General features: G+C 31.2%; 1 protein-coding gene across 1 annotated transcript in view; it reads right to left on the bottom strand.

Moving 5' to 3' along the window:
* Positions 1 to 619: 619 nt before the first annotated feature.
* LOC139900481 (uncharacterized) overlaps positions 620 to 15,864 on the bottom strand; it is a 62,075-nt gene continuing 46,830 nt past the window's right edge. The window contains exons 3-4 of the mRNA XM_071883250.1: positions 1,463 to 2,362; positions 620 to 906 (exon numbers count right to left, since the gene is read on the bottom strand). Coding sequence (XP_071739351.1) covers positions 709 to 906; positions 1,463 to 2,362 — 1,098 coding nt within the window. The 3' untranslated portion in view covers positions 620 to 708. The remainder of the gene's footprint in view (positions 907 to 1,462; positions 2,363 to 15,864) is intronic.

Genomic DNA, 15,864 nt, shown 5'->3' on the forward strand with positions numbered 1-15,864 from the left:
CGACTAAAATTAATTTCTTCATTTGGCGAGCTCGACTAAGTAGATTGCCCGATAAATGTAACTTGTTGGAGAGGGGTGTGACTAAGCTTATTCTGTTGTGCTCTTCGTGCTCGAATCAAGTTTAAGATCTTACACATATCTTCTTTGAATGTGAAATCACCAATCAAGTTTGGACCTATATCGCAACATGGATCGACATTGACTTACCGGTTTGGCAAACAGTAGATGATCTTTGGAGATGGATTATGTCACATGTTCAATCTCCATCGAAAACAATTGTTTTGGAAGCGGTTTTTTATGCTACTCTTTGGACATTATGGCGGTTCAGGAACAGGTGTATCTTTGACCCGAAAAAGTTCAAGAAATGCCACATTATAGACTCAATTGTATTATCATCCTTTGATTGGCTTTCATCACGTTATAAGAAAGCTAATCTTAGTGGTAATGTTTGGTTATCCAATCCTTTTAATTCGTTGTAATGTTCTAGTTTCTTGCTAGTTATAATAAAATTTCCAAGCTGTTCAAAAAAAAAAAAAAAAAATTATGCACACTATGAAATTGAGGGGTTAAAATGAATCACAAATATTAGTTGAGGGATTTGAATAGAAAATGACAGTCTATCTTCCTCACCAAACCCATTAACAAACTCACCTGCAACTTGAACGTGAATCCATTAACGTACGTAAAACTTTGAGCATAAAATCACATTTAACTACAAAATAAACTAGAAAAGTTGAGGGTGGCTAGGCACCCCCTATCCCTCCCAGTGGAGACATGGCCACCATGGTTTTCTCCCAATTTCTTTAAATATTCTTGGAGCCACACAGGGGGTGAGTTGCTATCCACTTCAACAGTTTCCACTTGAATTGTTTCCGCCCCTACTTGGTTTTTAGTATCCGCATCCTCCTGTATGAATGCAATGTAGTTAATTATTGTTTCACCATTAATACATACAATGGAGGGTTCAAGAAGGAAGTGAGTTTTTGGCAACGAAAAATAAAAATATATTTATAAATAATGTTATTCTCTAAACAAAAATTATTGAAATTTATCACAACTATTAAAATTTCTATAAAAAAAATATTGACATTCATTAAAAATAATATCATTTTATAGTATAAAATGTTAATATTTTTGACAAAAACCAATAGCATTCATTAGATATAATGTTTTCTGTATAAAAAAAGTATATATCATTCACCATTGGTGATGTATGATATCATTCATCATAGGTGATGATTGATATTACACTGGCGATAAATGATAATTTGTCGCTTTTCCTTTTTTTTTTTTTTCCTTTTTTCCACTTCCCAATGATTAGTCCAATATATTTATAGAGTATCTACCAAATAAAATTCTTGTTTTTCTATAGAGATCATTTGTCCATGCTTTATTGTTTCGATATGAAAATATATGATATTCAATAATAGAAAATTTAAAAAAGCAAAATAAGCTAACTTACTTGCAACATCAAAGCTCTTTTAAGTCGCATTAAAACTTTCATTGATGTTGGTCGTTTTCCTCTGTCTTCGTCTAAACACTGGCAGACAATGTTAAGAAATACATTCAATGATGTTGATACGACTTGATCTTTTATAGGTCTAAATATAATGTCACCATGTTTTCCTTCATCGATCTTTTGTTTAATGAAACTAAGTGGGGAGCGACTCTTAAATTCTCGGATCACACATATTTGTTCTCCACACAAGATCTCAAACAAAGCCACTCCAAAAGAATAAATATCAGATTCTTTTGTTAATAAACCCGATTTCAAGTATGATTTTTCAATATATCCCTCAGTGCCGCAAGCATGATCAATGGCATAGTCTGAATCTTTATTAATTGCACTTACTAAGGAAAGACCGAAATCACCTAGTTTTGCTTTCCAATCATCAAACAATAGAATGTTGGCGGTTTTGATGTCCCTGTGTATCACTACATCTTTTCCTCCGACACCTCTTTGAAGGAAATATAGTCCAGCAGCAACATCAATGCAAATCTTAAGACGCTTTCGCCATGTAAGGTTAGCATTATTTAAGTGTTTATCAAGACTTCCATTTGGCGCATGTTCGTAAACAATTATTTTCTCAACCGTTTCATCGCTGTAGCCTACAAGGGCTATGACATTATCATGCTTGTACTCATAAAGAATTTGTAGCTCATTATAAAATTGCTTTTCCCCTTGACCTTGACTTTTATCCAACTTTTTGGCGACAATAGTAGAATGCAGACTACTTTCTCCATGTGCAAGTTTACCTTCGAATACGCCTCCAAAACCTCCTCCTCCAATGCAATTACTAAAGTTATTCGTGGCTGATTTAATGTCTTCAAACGACATTCTCAAGATATTTTTATTGTTTTCCTTTGAAAAAAAATAACACAAAGGATTAATATATCTTACACATAAAAGTATTAAAACGTGTTTTTTGATCATTTTGTTAGTAATCATCTTCTTTATCAACAAAATTTCAACGTTAAAATAAAATATCTTTACTTGTTTAACAAACTGTACATTATAAAAACAAAAATATGGAGTAGCATATATGATTTCTATTTACATTATACATTACCAAACAATTTAAGGACTTATATGAGAGATTGTTTTATGTGCATACTATACACTTTGATTATAATATTATAACTTCTTCTAAATTGTACAAAAAAAAATAGAGAATGTTACAAAATCAATGTTGCGAAAGTGTACAAGTTGCCACAAGTTGGTTTATTTTCATGAAAATGTAACTGAAATGTCAAAAATCAAAGCTACGATGGTGTACAAGCAAAAACACTTGTAATTTATGATATATCATTAAAGCATATACGGTTACTGTTTACGGCAATTTTTTTAATTGCTTTAATCACCATCCATTTAAGTGGTTATATATGTTATAAAATATCTAGATTGTGTTATAAAATATCTAGATTGGATGTTAATTTTATTATTATTATATTTCTTGCATAGTAATATTTTATACTATAAATAGACATGTATGGTAACCATTTAAGGTGCACCATTTCTCTTGAAATATCAATATCAATATTTCTTCTCTCCTTCTTCTCTCTTTTTCTCTCTTTGTTCTTATAACCATTAAAGGTAGTTATAAGCCTACTGAATTATAACACGTTATCAGCACGAAAAGCTTAGTGTAATTAAAAGATATCTCAAACGATCACGAATCACTAATCAAGGTATGAAATTATTAATAATTTTCAGACTCGAATATATCAAATTTTGGACTACTAACATTTATATTTATATTATTTAAGTTATATATGGTCGGTTATACCACCTGAATTATATTTTCTGTAATCTAACTCTTATTAACTTCACTAACATTTATATTTATGTTAATAAGACCTCATGATTGTACGCAACACGTCATTTGACAACACGGTACTTTATGTACGCAACACGTCATTTGACAACACGGTACCATGGGTCGAGATTAATTCCGATCAATACGAATACGACGGGGTCTTTATATGTTATCTAACATTTATGATTATTTATGCAATTAATCATTATTTATTTCATGCATACTAATGTTTATTCTTAAATTTATAATTTTAAAAGTTAAAATAAAAAAATAGTTTGTATTTTTATTAAAAGTAAATCTTAAAAGTTAAAATAAGAAAAAGTAGTTTGTACTTTTATTAAAAGTAAATCTTAAAAGTTAAAATACAAAAAGTAGTTTGTATTTTTATTAAAAGTAAATCTTAAAAGTTAAAATAAGAAAAAGTAGTTTGTATTTTTATTAAAAGTATATCTTAAAAGTTAAAGTAAGAAAAAAAAAAAGGGGATGGTAAAATGGAATAGTTTTTTGCCAAAAATGAAGTATTGAAAATGAAGTGGTCTCCTTCTATAACTAAAAAAAATATATATACTTTTATCAAATGAATTTTTTTGTGGCCGACAATTTCAAACACGAGTCCGTGTTTAGTTTATCAAGAATATCTCTTGCTTTGGTGAAAGGTCACGATCACGATATCAGGTGTTGTGAAAGAATTAAAAAATTGGTCAAGTGGCCTTTTAAAAACTAGAAAAAAAAATTTAAACAAAAAGTTTTTTTTATATATTTATAATTTACGGGTAACGTAAAAAAAAGGAAGTTTTTTTAAAAAAAAAAAAAACAAAGAAAGTGTTTAAATGAGTTTTACAGAAAGGGGGAAAGCAAAGTAAAAAAAAAACTTTTTTCCAAACAAAGGTAAATGAAAGTAGGACTTAATACAAGAAAAAAGTAAACATCTCCTAGACGTGATAAAATCTATCAATGATAAGTATTAGACTTGATGAGCTAAATGTGACAAAAATGTTTCAACATGTCTTATGTTAATTTTCTAAAATAAGTTATTATTATTCCGAGTTTAACACATATACATATGTTAATTAAAAACAACCTTTTTGTTCTTATGTAGTGTTGGGTTGCAATTTTGTTTGTATGCCATAATTCCATCCAGTAGAGTGACAATAAAAAACTTTTGATGATAATCAATAAAAAACTTTTTTCCAAACTTGTCAAATGTTTTGTTAAAAACGTGACCGTTGAAAAAAGGAGGTTGAATAATAAAACTTAAAAAACAAATTATTTTTTTAAGAGTGTTGTGATGACCCAAAAATTTCTGACCAAATTTAAACTTAATCTTTGTATGATTAATGATTTCGACACGATAAGTAAAGTCTGTAAAACTGAATCTCAAAATTTTTGAACTATTCAAGTACCCTTCGTTGTTCTCAACGATTCGCGAACCATATTATGTAAATAGATACATATATATACTATAACTTGAAAACGTAACAAAGTTTTAATTGCATGATACCGTACATTAAACTTATTGGTTTATATATCTATTTGAAAATATATGATTTCAAGTTATTTAGTAAACAATAGTAACATTCGATTATTGATTCGATTGATATTTAGATAAGTTAACTAAAACTTTTAAGATGAACCAGTAAAACACTAATTTGTTACAGTATTTTTAAATTGCTACAGTACCCAAAATGCTACAGTGTTTTTGAAAATCACTATTTGCTACAGTAAAAATTGACTTTGCTACAGTAACTTTGCTACAGTAAAACACTATTTTAAAATGTATTTTAACAAATAGTGAGACGATGATTTATAGAAGTAAATGACCAAAACACTCAAACGTATAAGATATACTATGAGTGGTATAGTTTATGGATAATTTAAGGCTATATTTTGACAAAGGTACGTGACACGAAACGTAAAATGCAAATTTTCTAAATGTACGAAAGGACATTCGAAAAACCGGAACCGGGACATAAGTCGCGTAATGACGTACGACTTATCGGAACGAAAATTACAAGTCAACTATGCACGTGAATTTAATATAATATATAATTAATTATATAAATTATATATATTATATATATAATTAAATATTATGTCGACAAACAACGAGACAAAATCATTTTGAGCTGGACAACGAAGCCATGCGATCGCATGGCCTTTACACTAGTTTCTCATGCGATCGCATGGGAAGGAAATTCAGAAAACATCTATAAATCGAGCTGGTTCCTGCACTCTTAACACACACACATATCCGAATACATATTACTCCCTCTGTAATTATTATTATTATTTATATTATTATTATTATTATTATTATTATTATTATTATTATTATTATTATTATTATTATTATTATTATTATTATTATTATTATTATTATTATTAAGATTAATATTATTATTAATCTTATTATTATTACCGTTATTATTAGTATTATACATAAAATACTACGACGAGGTCTTGAGCGTGTCACTTTCAAAATGGGTTTCCAAGCGAGCTAGAGCTAAGAAAAATATGGGTTATTGCCAAGGAGGTTATGGGTAATGTTCGGGGTACATTTGTGAATCAAACCTAGTGTTTATCATCTCCGATGCGTCTACGTGCTTTCCTACAATATTGTATATCAATATTAAACAGTGAGTTTCATTGATCCCTTTTTATACATATTTTTGGGCTGAGAATACATGCGCTGTTTTATGAAATGAATACAAAAACTAAAACTGAATTGTGTGAGTTTCATTGATCCCTTTTTAATTGCTTTTGCAATATATATTTTTGGGCTGAGAATACATGCACTTTATTTTAAACGCAATGGATACAAGTACATACTAAATTCTACACTGAGTTTGAACCAAAAATCCCTTAACTTTGGTAACTGTTAACTGACAGTTATAAGAACTGGTGGGCGCGAGTAGTAGTATATGGATCCATAGGGCTTGATATCCCCGTCCGAGCTAGAGCACTAGCCTTTTAACGGACGTATGCTATTTGAGAAGCGTACACGTTGGTTTGCGTGTATTATTAAGATGATTATACAAAGGGTATAAATTATATATACATTAAGTTTAGTTACCAGGGTGCTCAATTTTGTAGAATATTTTGATAAACGTTTCTGGATGAAACAACTGAAATCTTGCGGTCCACCTTTTATTTAAAACATATTGATAAACGTTTCGGATGAAACAATAGGAACCTTGTGGTTCACTTTTATATACAGATAATGTGAAACATTAACTCACAAACCTGATAAACATTTTGAATGAAACAACTGAACTTTTGTAATCCACATTGATATACTGATTATGTGTAATATTAAAACTATGAACTCACCAACCTTTGTGTTGACACTTGAAGCATGTTTATTCTCAGGTTTCTAGAAGTCTTCCGCTGTTTGCTTATATGTGATACAAGATATGTGCTTGGAGTCATACATGCTATATACAAGAAACTTGCATTCACCATGTACCTTATTTTGACTGTATTGTCAACAGATGTATTATTGTAAACCATTTAAATGGTGATTATCTATACGTAGGAATCATCAGATGTTAAAAACCTGGAATTTATATATTCATTTATGAAATACCTTTTCAAACGAATGCAATGTTACAAAACGTATCACATAGAGGTCAAAACCTCGCGATGAAACCGGTGAATGACGTGTTCGTCCATATGGATTTGGACCGATCATCACAGTTGGTATCAGAGCGTTGGTCTTAGCGAACCAGAATTTGCATTAGTGTGTCTAACCAGTTATTGTTAGGATACATTAGTGAGTCTGGACTTCGACCATGTCTGCATGATAAAAGTTGTTGCTTATAATTTCTTGTTAGAAATTACCTGCTTATCATTCCTTGTGTGGAAAACTACCTGCTTATCAATTGTAGTCTAGACACACCTTATTGCATGGATTGCATGACTAGTGTATAGACAAAATGAATATCTTAGCGTATCTGTTACTGTTACCTTTACTTGACAGTTTCCGAAAGTTTCTCCGTAATTTGCGGAACCTTTGTACTATATAAAGGTATTCTATGTAATTAGAATATCATCCGATATCCGAAAATCATTTCACATCGAAAATTCTTTATCTAACCGTGTAAGATAAATTCTGCAAGTAATTCGAGTTCTTCGGATTCCGATATGGATTTCCACCTGAGTTCCGAAAGCAGTGTAACCGGAATGAATCAACCAATCAGTCATCACCAATTCTGGATGAATTGGGGATGGGTTCGTAGTCTACTTAATCAATGGAGACAAGAGGAAGGCGATCCTTTCCACCAACCGAATTCACCTCTTGGTGAGGAACCTGAGGCACTTACCGGCGAACCCGTTCGAAACACTATCTTCACCCTCATTTCCAGGATATCTCGCAACGATTATATGATAACCAGAATTTTAAACTTTATTCATCCTCTCGTACCAACCGCCAATCATCCCGGAATAATAGAAGAAGTTAACGATCTTCGCGCTCGAGTTGTGGCTTTGGAGAATATGATGCACAATTTGCAGGCATCACAGGCAGCACCGGTAGCACCACCAGTACCAGCAGCACAACCAACAACAGTACCAGTACCACCAACAACAACATCCGCACCGTAAACCTTAACCTCACAATCTGTCCCACGAGTATCAACCTCATACGCACCGTAGGCACCGAAGAATACTAATAACCATAAACGATGAAGTATTGATTCATAACTTCATTGGAGAAATATCCTGCGACGATTATGTAATCTTTAATATAGAAGAGATTATTCGTTTCTAGTTCCAACCGAAAACCAAATGAGTTTAATAACTCATTAAATCTATACTACATCTGAAGGAAATATACATACATATATTTTCATAAAGATTGTAATTAAAAATCCTTTTGTACAAACTGTTAATGATGAGAATATTTTAACGGGTAGGTAATACCCTAGAAATATATATAAATTCCACATTAATATGTTACACTATACATTCTTCAATTCTGTTTCAGCAATCATTAACTATACTGCTCAAACCTACAGATATACGTATCTGTTAAACGCAAAATAACCATTTTAATTCAATTTCATATTCTGATTTCGATAGATCAGAATCCAAGTCAAGATTAAACGGAAAACATCATCTTTCAAAACCATGCTTCAAAAACCATGCTTTGAATTCAGAACTGTACTAGAACATCATATGATTACATTTTGCGTTCAAACCCATCGAAATTCTTGAAAACACTTCAACTAATGAACAAACGAGAAGACAAACCAACTACACAATATCTACGAGAAGAAAGATTTGTACTTATAATCATACATCTGGAAAGCTCTCGAAACCTAAGTAAAACTTTAACACGTATCTGTGATAAATCCTTCGGCATTATTATTACTGAAAATAACCTTACAATTCCTTTTCAAGTATCCAGTTTTGTCACAACTTCAGCAAGTCAACTTCATTTGGATAAGCCTTAATTAAACCTTGACATATACGATTACCCTTTCTATTGTTGTTACCGGGGAACCTTTTATATCCCACCATATTAGCAGTAAATATACCAGCGACTCCGTCACTCTGCAATTTGAATCTCTCCGAAATCACTATATATACCTTGAAATCTGATCATGTACTCATCCACATCTTGTAACGGTAATTGCCATACCAACCACCGGGAATTAACAATCAGTATTTTGAATCTCGCAGCATTTTCTACGACAACAGTTATATATAGATAACATCCAACTTCTAAGTCTTCGAATGTGAAGTTTCCGAAAACACCCCAAACTATGAAACTAGTTCTCTGAAATTGGAACAATGCTGATGAAGCAGCAAAAACTGTAAACGACCTTAACAGTCAAAAGTTTGATGATAAAGAATAGTATGGTGGTAAAGCTGAGAAAAATAGAAGTTTGGAACTGGAAAACAGATTGAGCAAAGTATGAAGGAGGCTGTGGATAAATCACAAAGACTGAACCTGCCTTCAAAGAATCTAAATGATTAAGTATCTGCCGAAGCCATTAACGAATACCTTGCTTCCGAATCTAAACCCTTGCGGACAATATTCTTCATCATCCTCTGATATTAGAAATTCTAAGATATCATCGTATCTTTCATTATAAATATCCTCCATATTTCTGGAGATAATTCCATAATCATTCTTATCGGAAATCAATTTTCTCCTTGCGATATCTGTGTTACATCAAAAAAAGAAACTATTTTTGTTTCTAAATTCTGAAACCTTCGAGTTTAAAATAAGAATGTTTTTGAAGTAGTGTTGGGAGCTGAAGCATGAGTTAGTATAATATAATGACACTTGATCAACGTGATTATATTACAGTAAGTCATGCTGAGTTTCTAATGGAACGTGATAAAGGTTCACAGATCATACCCTCATCATGAACCATGTTACATAACTCTTTTATTCTATTTAACCTCTAAACATATCAAGAAAATATTTTTCTTGATGATTCGGTCTTTTCCGGATATTCTGGTAATTTGACAAATCAAGATCGTGCCATTACGATCACCTTCTCGGAACATTAACTATGTTCATCCAAAACTCCATACCTATGAATTCTGGACCATTATTCGCTTGACTTGAGGTCGGGAAGAGAAAACAAAAACCTGGAACTTCGGAATATGAACAGGAGTACAAATCGCAGCAAACAAGAAAGATCATAAACCGTGTATATCAATGCGTATAGCAATATAAAGACACGGGATAATGATAAATACAACAATCCCTAGAGCATAATAGAAATAAACAGATTCTTCTGGTGGAAGCTGGAAAAGAAGGATGATTGTGGCAAACGTCAATATTAAGTCAAGAACCAGAACTGGATTGAGCATTTTCACAATCTTTTGAATGTATTAATTGGGAAAGAAAGTAGGGATGGTGAAAATAATGAGACAGAAGAGGTCAATTTATAGCGAAATATCAGACATAGCAATCGAGGCAGATTACACATTTAATCAAAGGAAATCCTAATTTCCGCAATTACCGAAGAATCAAATCTTATTTAGATTATGAAGATTTTCTATTCCTTAAATTTCGGAAATCAATCGTTATTACATCAAGAGATAAGACGCATCTCTATTCTCCATTTCACTCTATTACGATAACTTCTCTCATACGCTTCGAGTAATCGGATTGTTTAATCCATATTATTCAACGGTGATAAAATTCTATTTACCAACTCATATTCGTCATGAAAACATTTTTATTGTTAGCTATGACGACCTCACTCAAATTTCGGGACGAAATTTCTTTAACGGGTAGGTACTGTGATGACCCAAAAATTTCTGACCAAATTTAAACTTAATCTTTGTATGATTAATGATTTCGACACGATAAGTAAAGTCTGTAAAACTGAATCTCAAAATTTTTGAACTATTCAAGTACCCTTCGTTGTTCTCAACGATTCGCGAACCATATTATGTAAATAGATACATATATATACTATAACTTGAAAACGTAACAAAGTTTTAATTGCATGATACCGTACATTAAACTTATTGGTTTATATATCTATTTGAAAATATATGATTTCAAGTTATTTAGTAAACAATAGTAACATTCGATTATTGATTCGATTGATATTTAGATAAGTTAACTAAAACTTTTAAGATGAACCAGTAAAACACTAATTTGTTACAGTATTTTTAAATTGCTACAGTACCCAAAATGCTACAGTGTTTTTGAAAATCACTATTTGCTACAGTAAAAATTGACTTTGCTACAGTAACTTTGCTACAGTAAAACACTATTTTAAAATGTATTTTAACAAATAGTGAGACGATGATTTATAGAAGTAAATGACCAAAACACTCAAACGTATAAGATATACTATGAGTGGTATAGTTTATGGATAATTTAAGGCTATATTTTGACAAAGGTACGTGACACGAAACGTAAAATGCAAATTTTCTAAATGTACGAAAGGACATTCGAAAAACCGGAACCGGGACATAAGTCGCGTAATGACGTACGACTTATCGGAACGAAAATTACAAGTCAACTATGCACGTGAATTTAATATAATATATAATTAATTATATAAATTATATATATTATATATATAATTAAATATTATGTCGACAAACAACGAGACAAAATCATTTTGAGCTGGACAACGAAGCCATGCGATCGCATGGCCTTTACACTAGTTTCTCATGCGATCGCATGGGAAGGAAATTCAGAAAACATCTATAAATCGAGCTGGTTCCTGCACTCTTAACACACACACATATCCGAATACATATTACTCCCTCTGTAATTATTATTATTATTTATATTATTATTATTATTATTATTATTATTATTATTATTATTATTATTATTATTATTATTATTATTATTATTATTATTATTATTATTATTATTATTATTATTATTATTATTATTAAGATTAATATTATTATTAATCTTATTATTATTACCGTTATTATTAGTATTATACATAAAATACTACGATGAGGTCTTGAGCGTGTCACTTTCAAAATGGGTTTCCAAGCGAGCTAGAGCTAAGAAAAATATGGGTTATTGCCAAGGAGGTTATGGGTAATGTTCGGGGTACATTTGTGAATCAAACCTAGTGTTTATCATCTCCGATGCGTCTACGTGCTTTCCTACAATATTGTATATCAATATTAAACAGTGAGTTTCATTGATCCCTTTTTATACATATTTTTGGGCTGAGAATACATGCGCTGTTTTATGAAATGAATACAAAAACTAAAACTGAATTGTGTGAGTTTCATTGATCCCTTTTTAATTGCTTTTGCAATATATATTTTTGGGCTGAGAATACATGCACTTTATTTTAAACGCAATGGATACAAGTACATACTAAATTCTACACTGAGTTTGAACCAAAAATCCCTTAACTTTGGTAACTGTTAACTGACAGTTATAAGAACTGGTGGGCGCGAGTAGTAGTATATGGATCCATAGGGCTTGATATCCCCGTCCGAGCTAGAGCACTAGCCTTTTAACGGACGTATGCTATTTGAGAAGCGTACACGTTGGTTTGCGTGTATTATTAAGATGATTATACAAAGGGTATAAATTATATATACATTAAGTTTAGTTACCAGGGTGCTCAATTTTGTAGAATATTTTGATAAACGTTTCTGGATGAAACAACTGAAATCTTGCGGTCCACCTTTTATTTAAAACATATTGATAAACGTTTCGGATGAAACAATAGGAACCTTGTGGTTCACTTTTATATACAGATAATGTGAAACATTAACTCACAAACCTGATAAACATTTTGAATGAAACAACTGAACTTTTGTAATCCACATTGATATACTGATTATGTGTAATATTAAAACTATGAACTCACCAACCTTTGTGTTGACACTTGAAGCATGTTTATTCTCAGGTTTCTAGAAGTCTTCCGCTGTTTGCTTATATGTGATACAAGATATGTGCTTGGAGTCATACATGCTATATACAAGAAACTTGCATTCACCATGTACCTTATTTTGACTGTATTGTCAACAGATGTATTATTGTAAACCATTTAAATGGTGATTATCTATACGTAGGAATCATCAGATGTTAAAAACCTGGAATTTATATATTCATTTATGAAATACCTTTTCAAACGAATGCAATGTTACAAAACGTATCACATAGAGGTCAAAACCTCGCGATGAAACCGGTGAATGACGTGTTCGTCCATATGGATTTGGACCGATCATCACAAGTGTGCATCAAAATGACCCGTTTAATAATGGGGAGTAAAAATATAGTCAAATTGTTTCAACGAACAAGGGTTCAATTGGATGTCTCTTAAAAAAAATCCGCGGGTACGGGTGATGGATCCAATGGATCCGCATCCACGACCCGCGGGTGCTATCCCTAATTGTGACAAGTACAAATCAACTAAAAGTCTAAAAAATAAATGCTCTTATAGGGACCAAATGTTCACAATAATTGCCTAAGCTAGATATGAAACAAATAGTTCATAAAAAAAAAGGTCGTTGTGCGTTTTCGGGATGATAGCCGAAATACACTTACAAAAGTAGGTCAGCCGTCAATTCTTTATGGCCATATCAACGTAGATCAATAAAATCATTTATGGTTTTGATAAAAGATTAATTAAAAATTAATTGTTTTTTTGGTCTTGGATTCTCGGTAACAAAAGCAAAGGTTGTTTTTGGTTGCCACAACAAACAAGACAGAGGTTGTTGACTTTTGTTGTTAAACATGGTACAAGTGAACAATAACAATAGATTATTGTTTTTGAAAAGAATAATGATGCGTTAATTTTATTGTATAAAATAAAATTAAAGAAAATGGTTTTCATTGATGACTATGAACAAATGCAAACAAAGTGTTTGTGGTATTTGGTGATTTAAAAAAAAGTGCATCTAAAGCTTCTACTGAAAATAATATGCATCTAAAGCTTCTACTGAAAATTAATGTGCAAGGTACAACGTATAACTATATGGTCAAATTCATTTGAGCTTTCGGAGTCACAAGTATATGATGTATATATATATTACTCAATTAACAAAATAGTAAATCTAAATTAATTCATATGAATAGTAAAACGAAATTAATTAATTTACTATTCACATAAAAAGCGCATATGATAAAAAGCGCATCGCATATGATAAGCGCATATGATAAAAAGCGAATATGATGAAAAGCACAACGCATATGATGAAAATCGCATATGATTAAAAACGCATATGGTGAAAAACACAGCGCATATGATTAAAAGCGTATATGGTGAAAAGGATATATGATAAAAAAAACACATATGGTGATTTATAAAAAAAAAAAAAAAACACATATGGTGATTAATGGAAAGCACATATGGTGATTAATGAAAAGTATATTGTGAAAAAGAATCACAAATGTTTCTTGAAAGAATTCAAGGTAAGATATATGAACCAATTCATCCATCATGTGAACCATTTTGATATTTCATGGTTCTAATAGACGCATCTAGCGGATGGTCTCATATTTGTATGTTATCGAGCCGTAATATGGCATTTGCAAAGTTTCTTGCACAAATTATTAAATTGAGAACACATTATTCTGATTACACCATTAAAAGGATGAGACTTGATAATGCTGGTGAGTTAACATCTCAAGCATTTAATGATCATTATATATCTACAGGGATTGTTGTTGAACATCCAGTTGCTCATGTGCATACACAAAATTGGTTTAGCTGAATCAATAGATAAACGCTTACAGCTAATAACTAGACAATTGATAATGAGTACAAATCTCTCAATATTTATATGTGGACATGTAAATTTACATGCTGCGACATTAATTCGCATTATACCATGTGGAAGTCGTAAATATTTTCACTTAATACTTGATTTTGGCCAAGAGCCAAATATTTTCTACCTTAAAACATTGGTTGTGCAGTGTATGTTCCAATTGTATCACCACAACACAATAAAATGGTTCTTCAAAGAAAGATGATAATATATTTTGGATATAAAACATCTTCAATCATAAGATATATTGAACCCATGATGGGTGATGTTTTTACAGCACGTTTTGCTGATTGTCATTTTAATAAAACATTGTTCCCTAGATTAGGGGGAGAAATAAAAATAAAAAATAAAATGATGCTTCATGATGTGAACATCAATTAAGGTATATTGAACTCGCACAAAAGAATGTGAAACGAAAGTTCAAAAATAATGCATATGCAAGAACTTGCAAATTAATTACTTTATGCATTTACAGATATAAAAAAGTGACTAAATCATATATACCAGCGATAAATGCTCCAGCTCGAACTGAAATTCCAAAAGCTGGCAATAATGTCACTGTTGAGTCTTTGCCACGCATCAAACGTGGAAGATCAATTGGTTCCGAAGATAAAAATCCTCGAAAAAGAAAATCAGCTGATAATGAGGTAAGAGAAAGTGTTCAAGAAGAACCACAAATCAATATTCCTTCTGCAGAGGATATTGATAAATGTAAATACTAAAATTACGATAAATTATGCAATATTATGGAACCGAAATGAAACTAAAATCTCTATGAGATATTTTCATATAATGTTACAATGACATCATGAATAAAGATGATGATCTGGAACTAAAATCTGTCATTGAATATACAAAATGGACATGATTGAGCTCAATGGAAAGGAGCAATAAGAGCTGAATTAGAATCGCTCGATAAAAGAAAAGTTTTCGGATCAATCGTTATCACTTTTAAAGATGTGAAACGTATGGGATACAAATGAATTTTTATCCGAAAAGAAATGTGCAAATGAAATTACAAGGCAAAACTAGACTTGTAACTCAATATTTCCCACAAAGACCAGAAATGAATTAGGAGGAAAAATTATCCTCCTGTAATGGATACAATTACTTATTAGATACTTAATCAACCTGGTAGTTATTTAAATGCATCTCATGAATGTTGTTACTACTTATCTGTATGGATCACTTAATAGTGATATATATGAATATACCTAAAGGGTTAAGGTATCATAAGCATCTAATGTAAAACCCAAGGGAATATATTCCATTAAATCACAAATATTTCTAAGTGGGTTTATACAAACGGGACGTA

This window comes from Rutidosis leptorrhynchoides, chromosome 3, assembly GCF_046630445.1.
Source record: "Rutidosis leptorrhynchoides isolate AG116_Rl617_1_P2 chromosome 3, CSIRO_AGI_Rlap_v1, whole genome shotgun sequence".
Classification (NCBI taxonomy): Eukaryota; Viridiplantae; Streptophyta; class Magnoliopsida; order Asterales; family Asteraceae; genus Rutidosis; species Rutidosis leptorrhynchoides.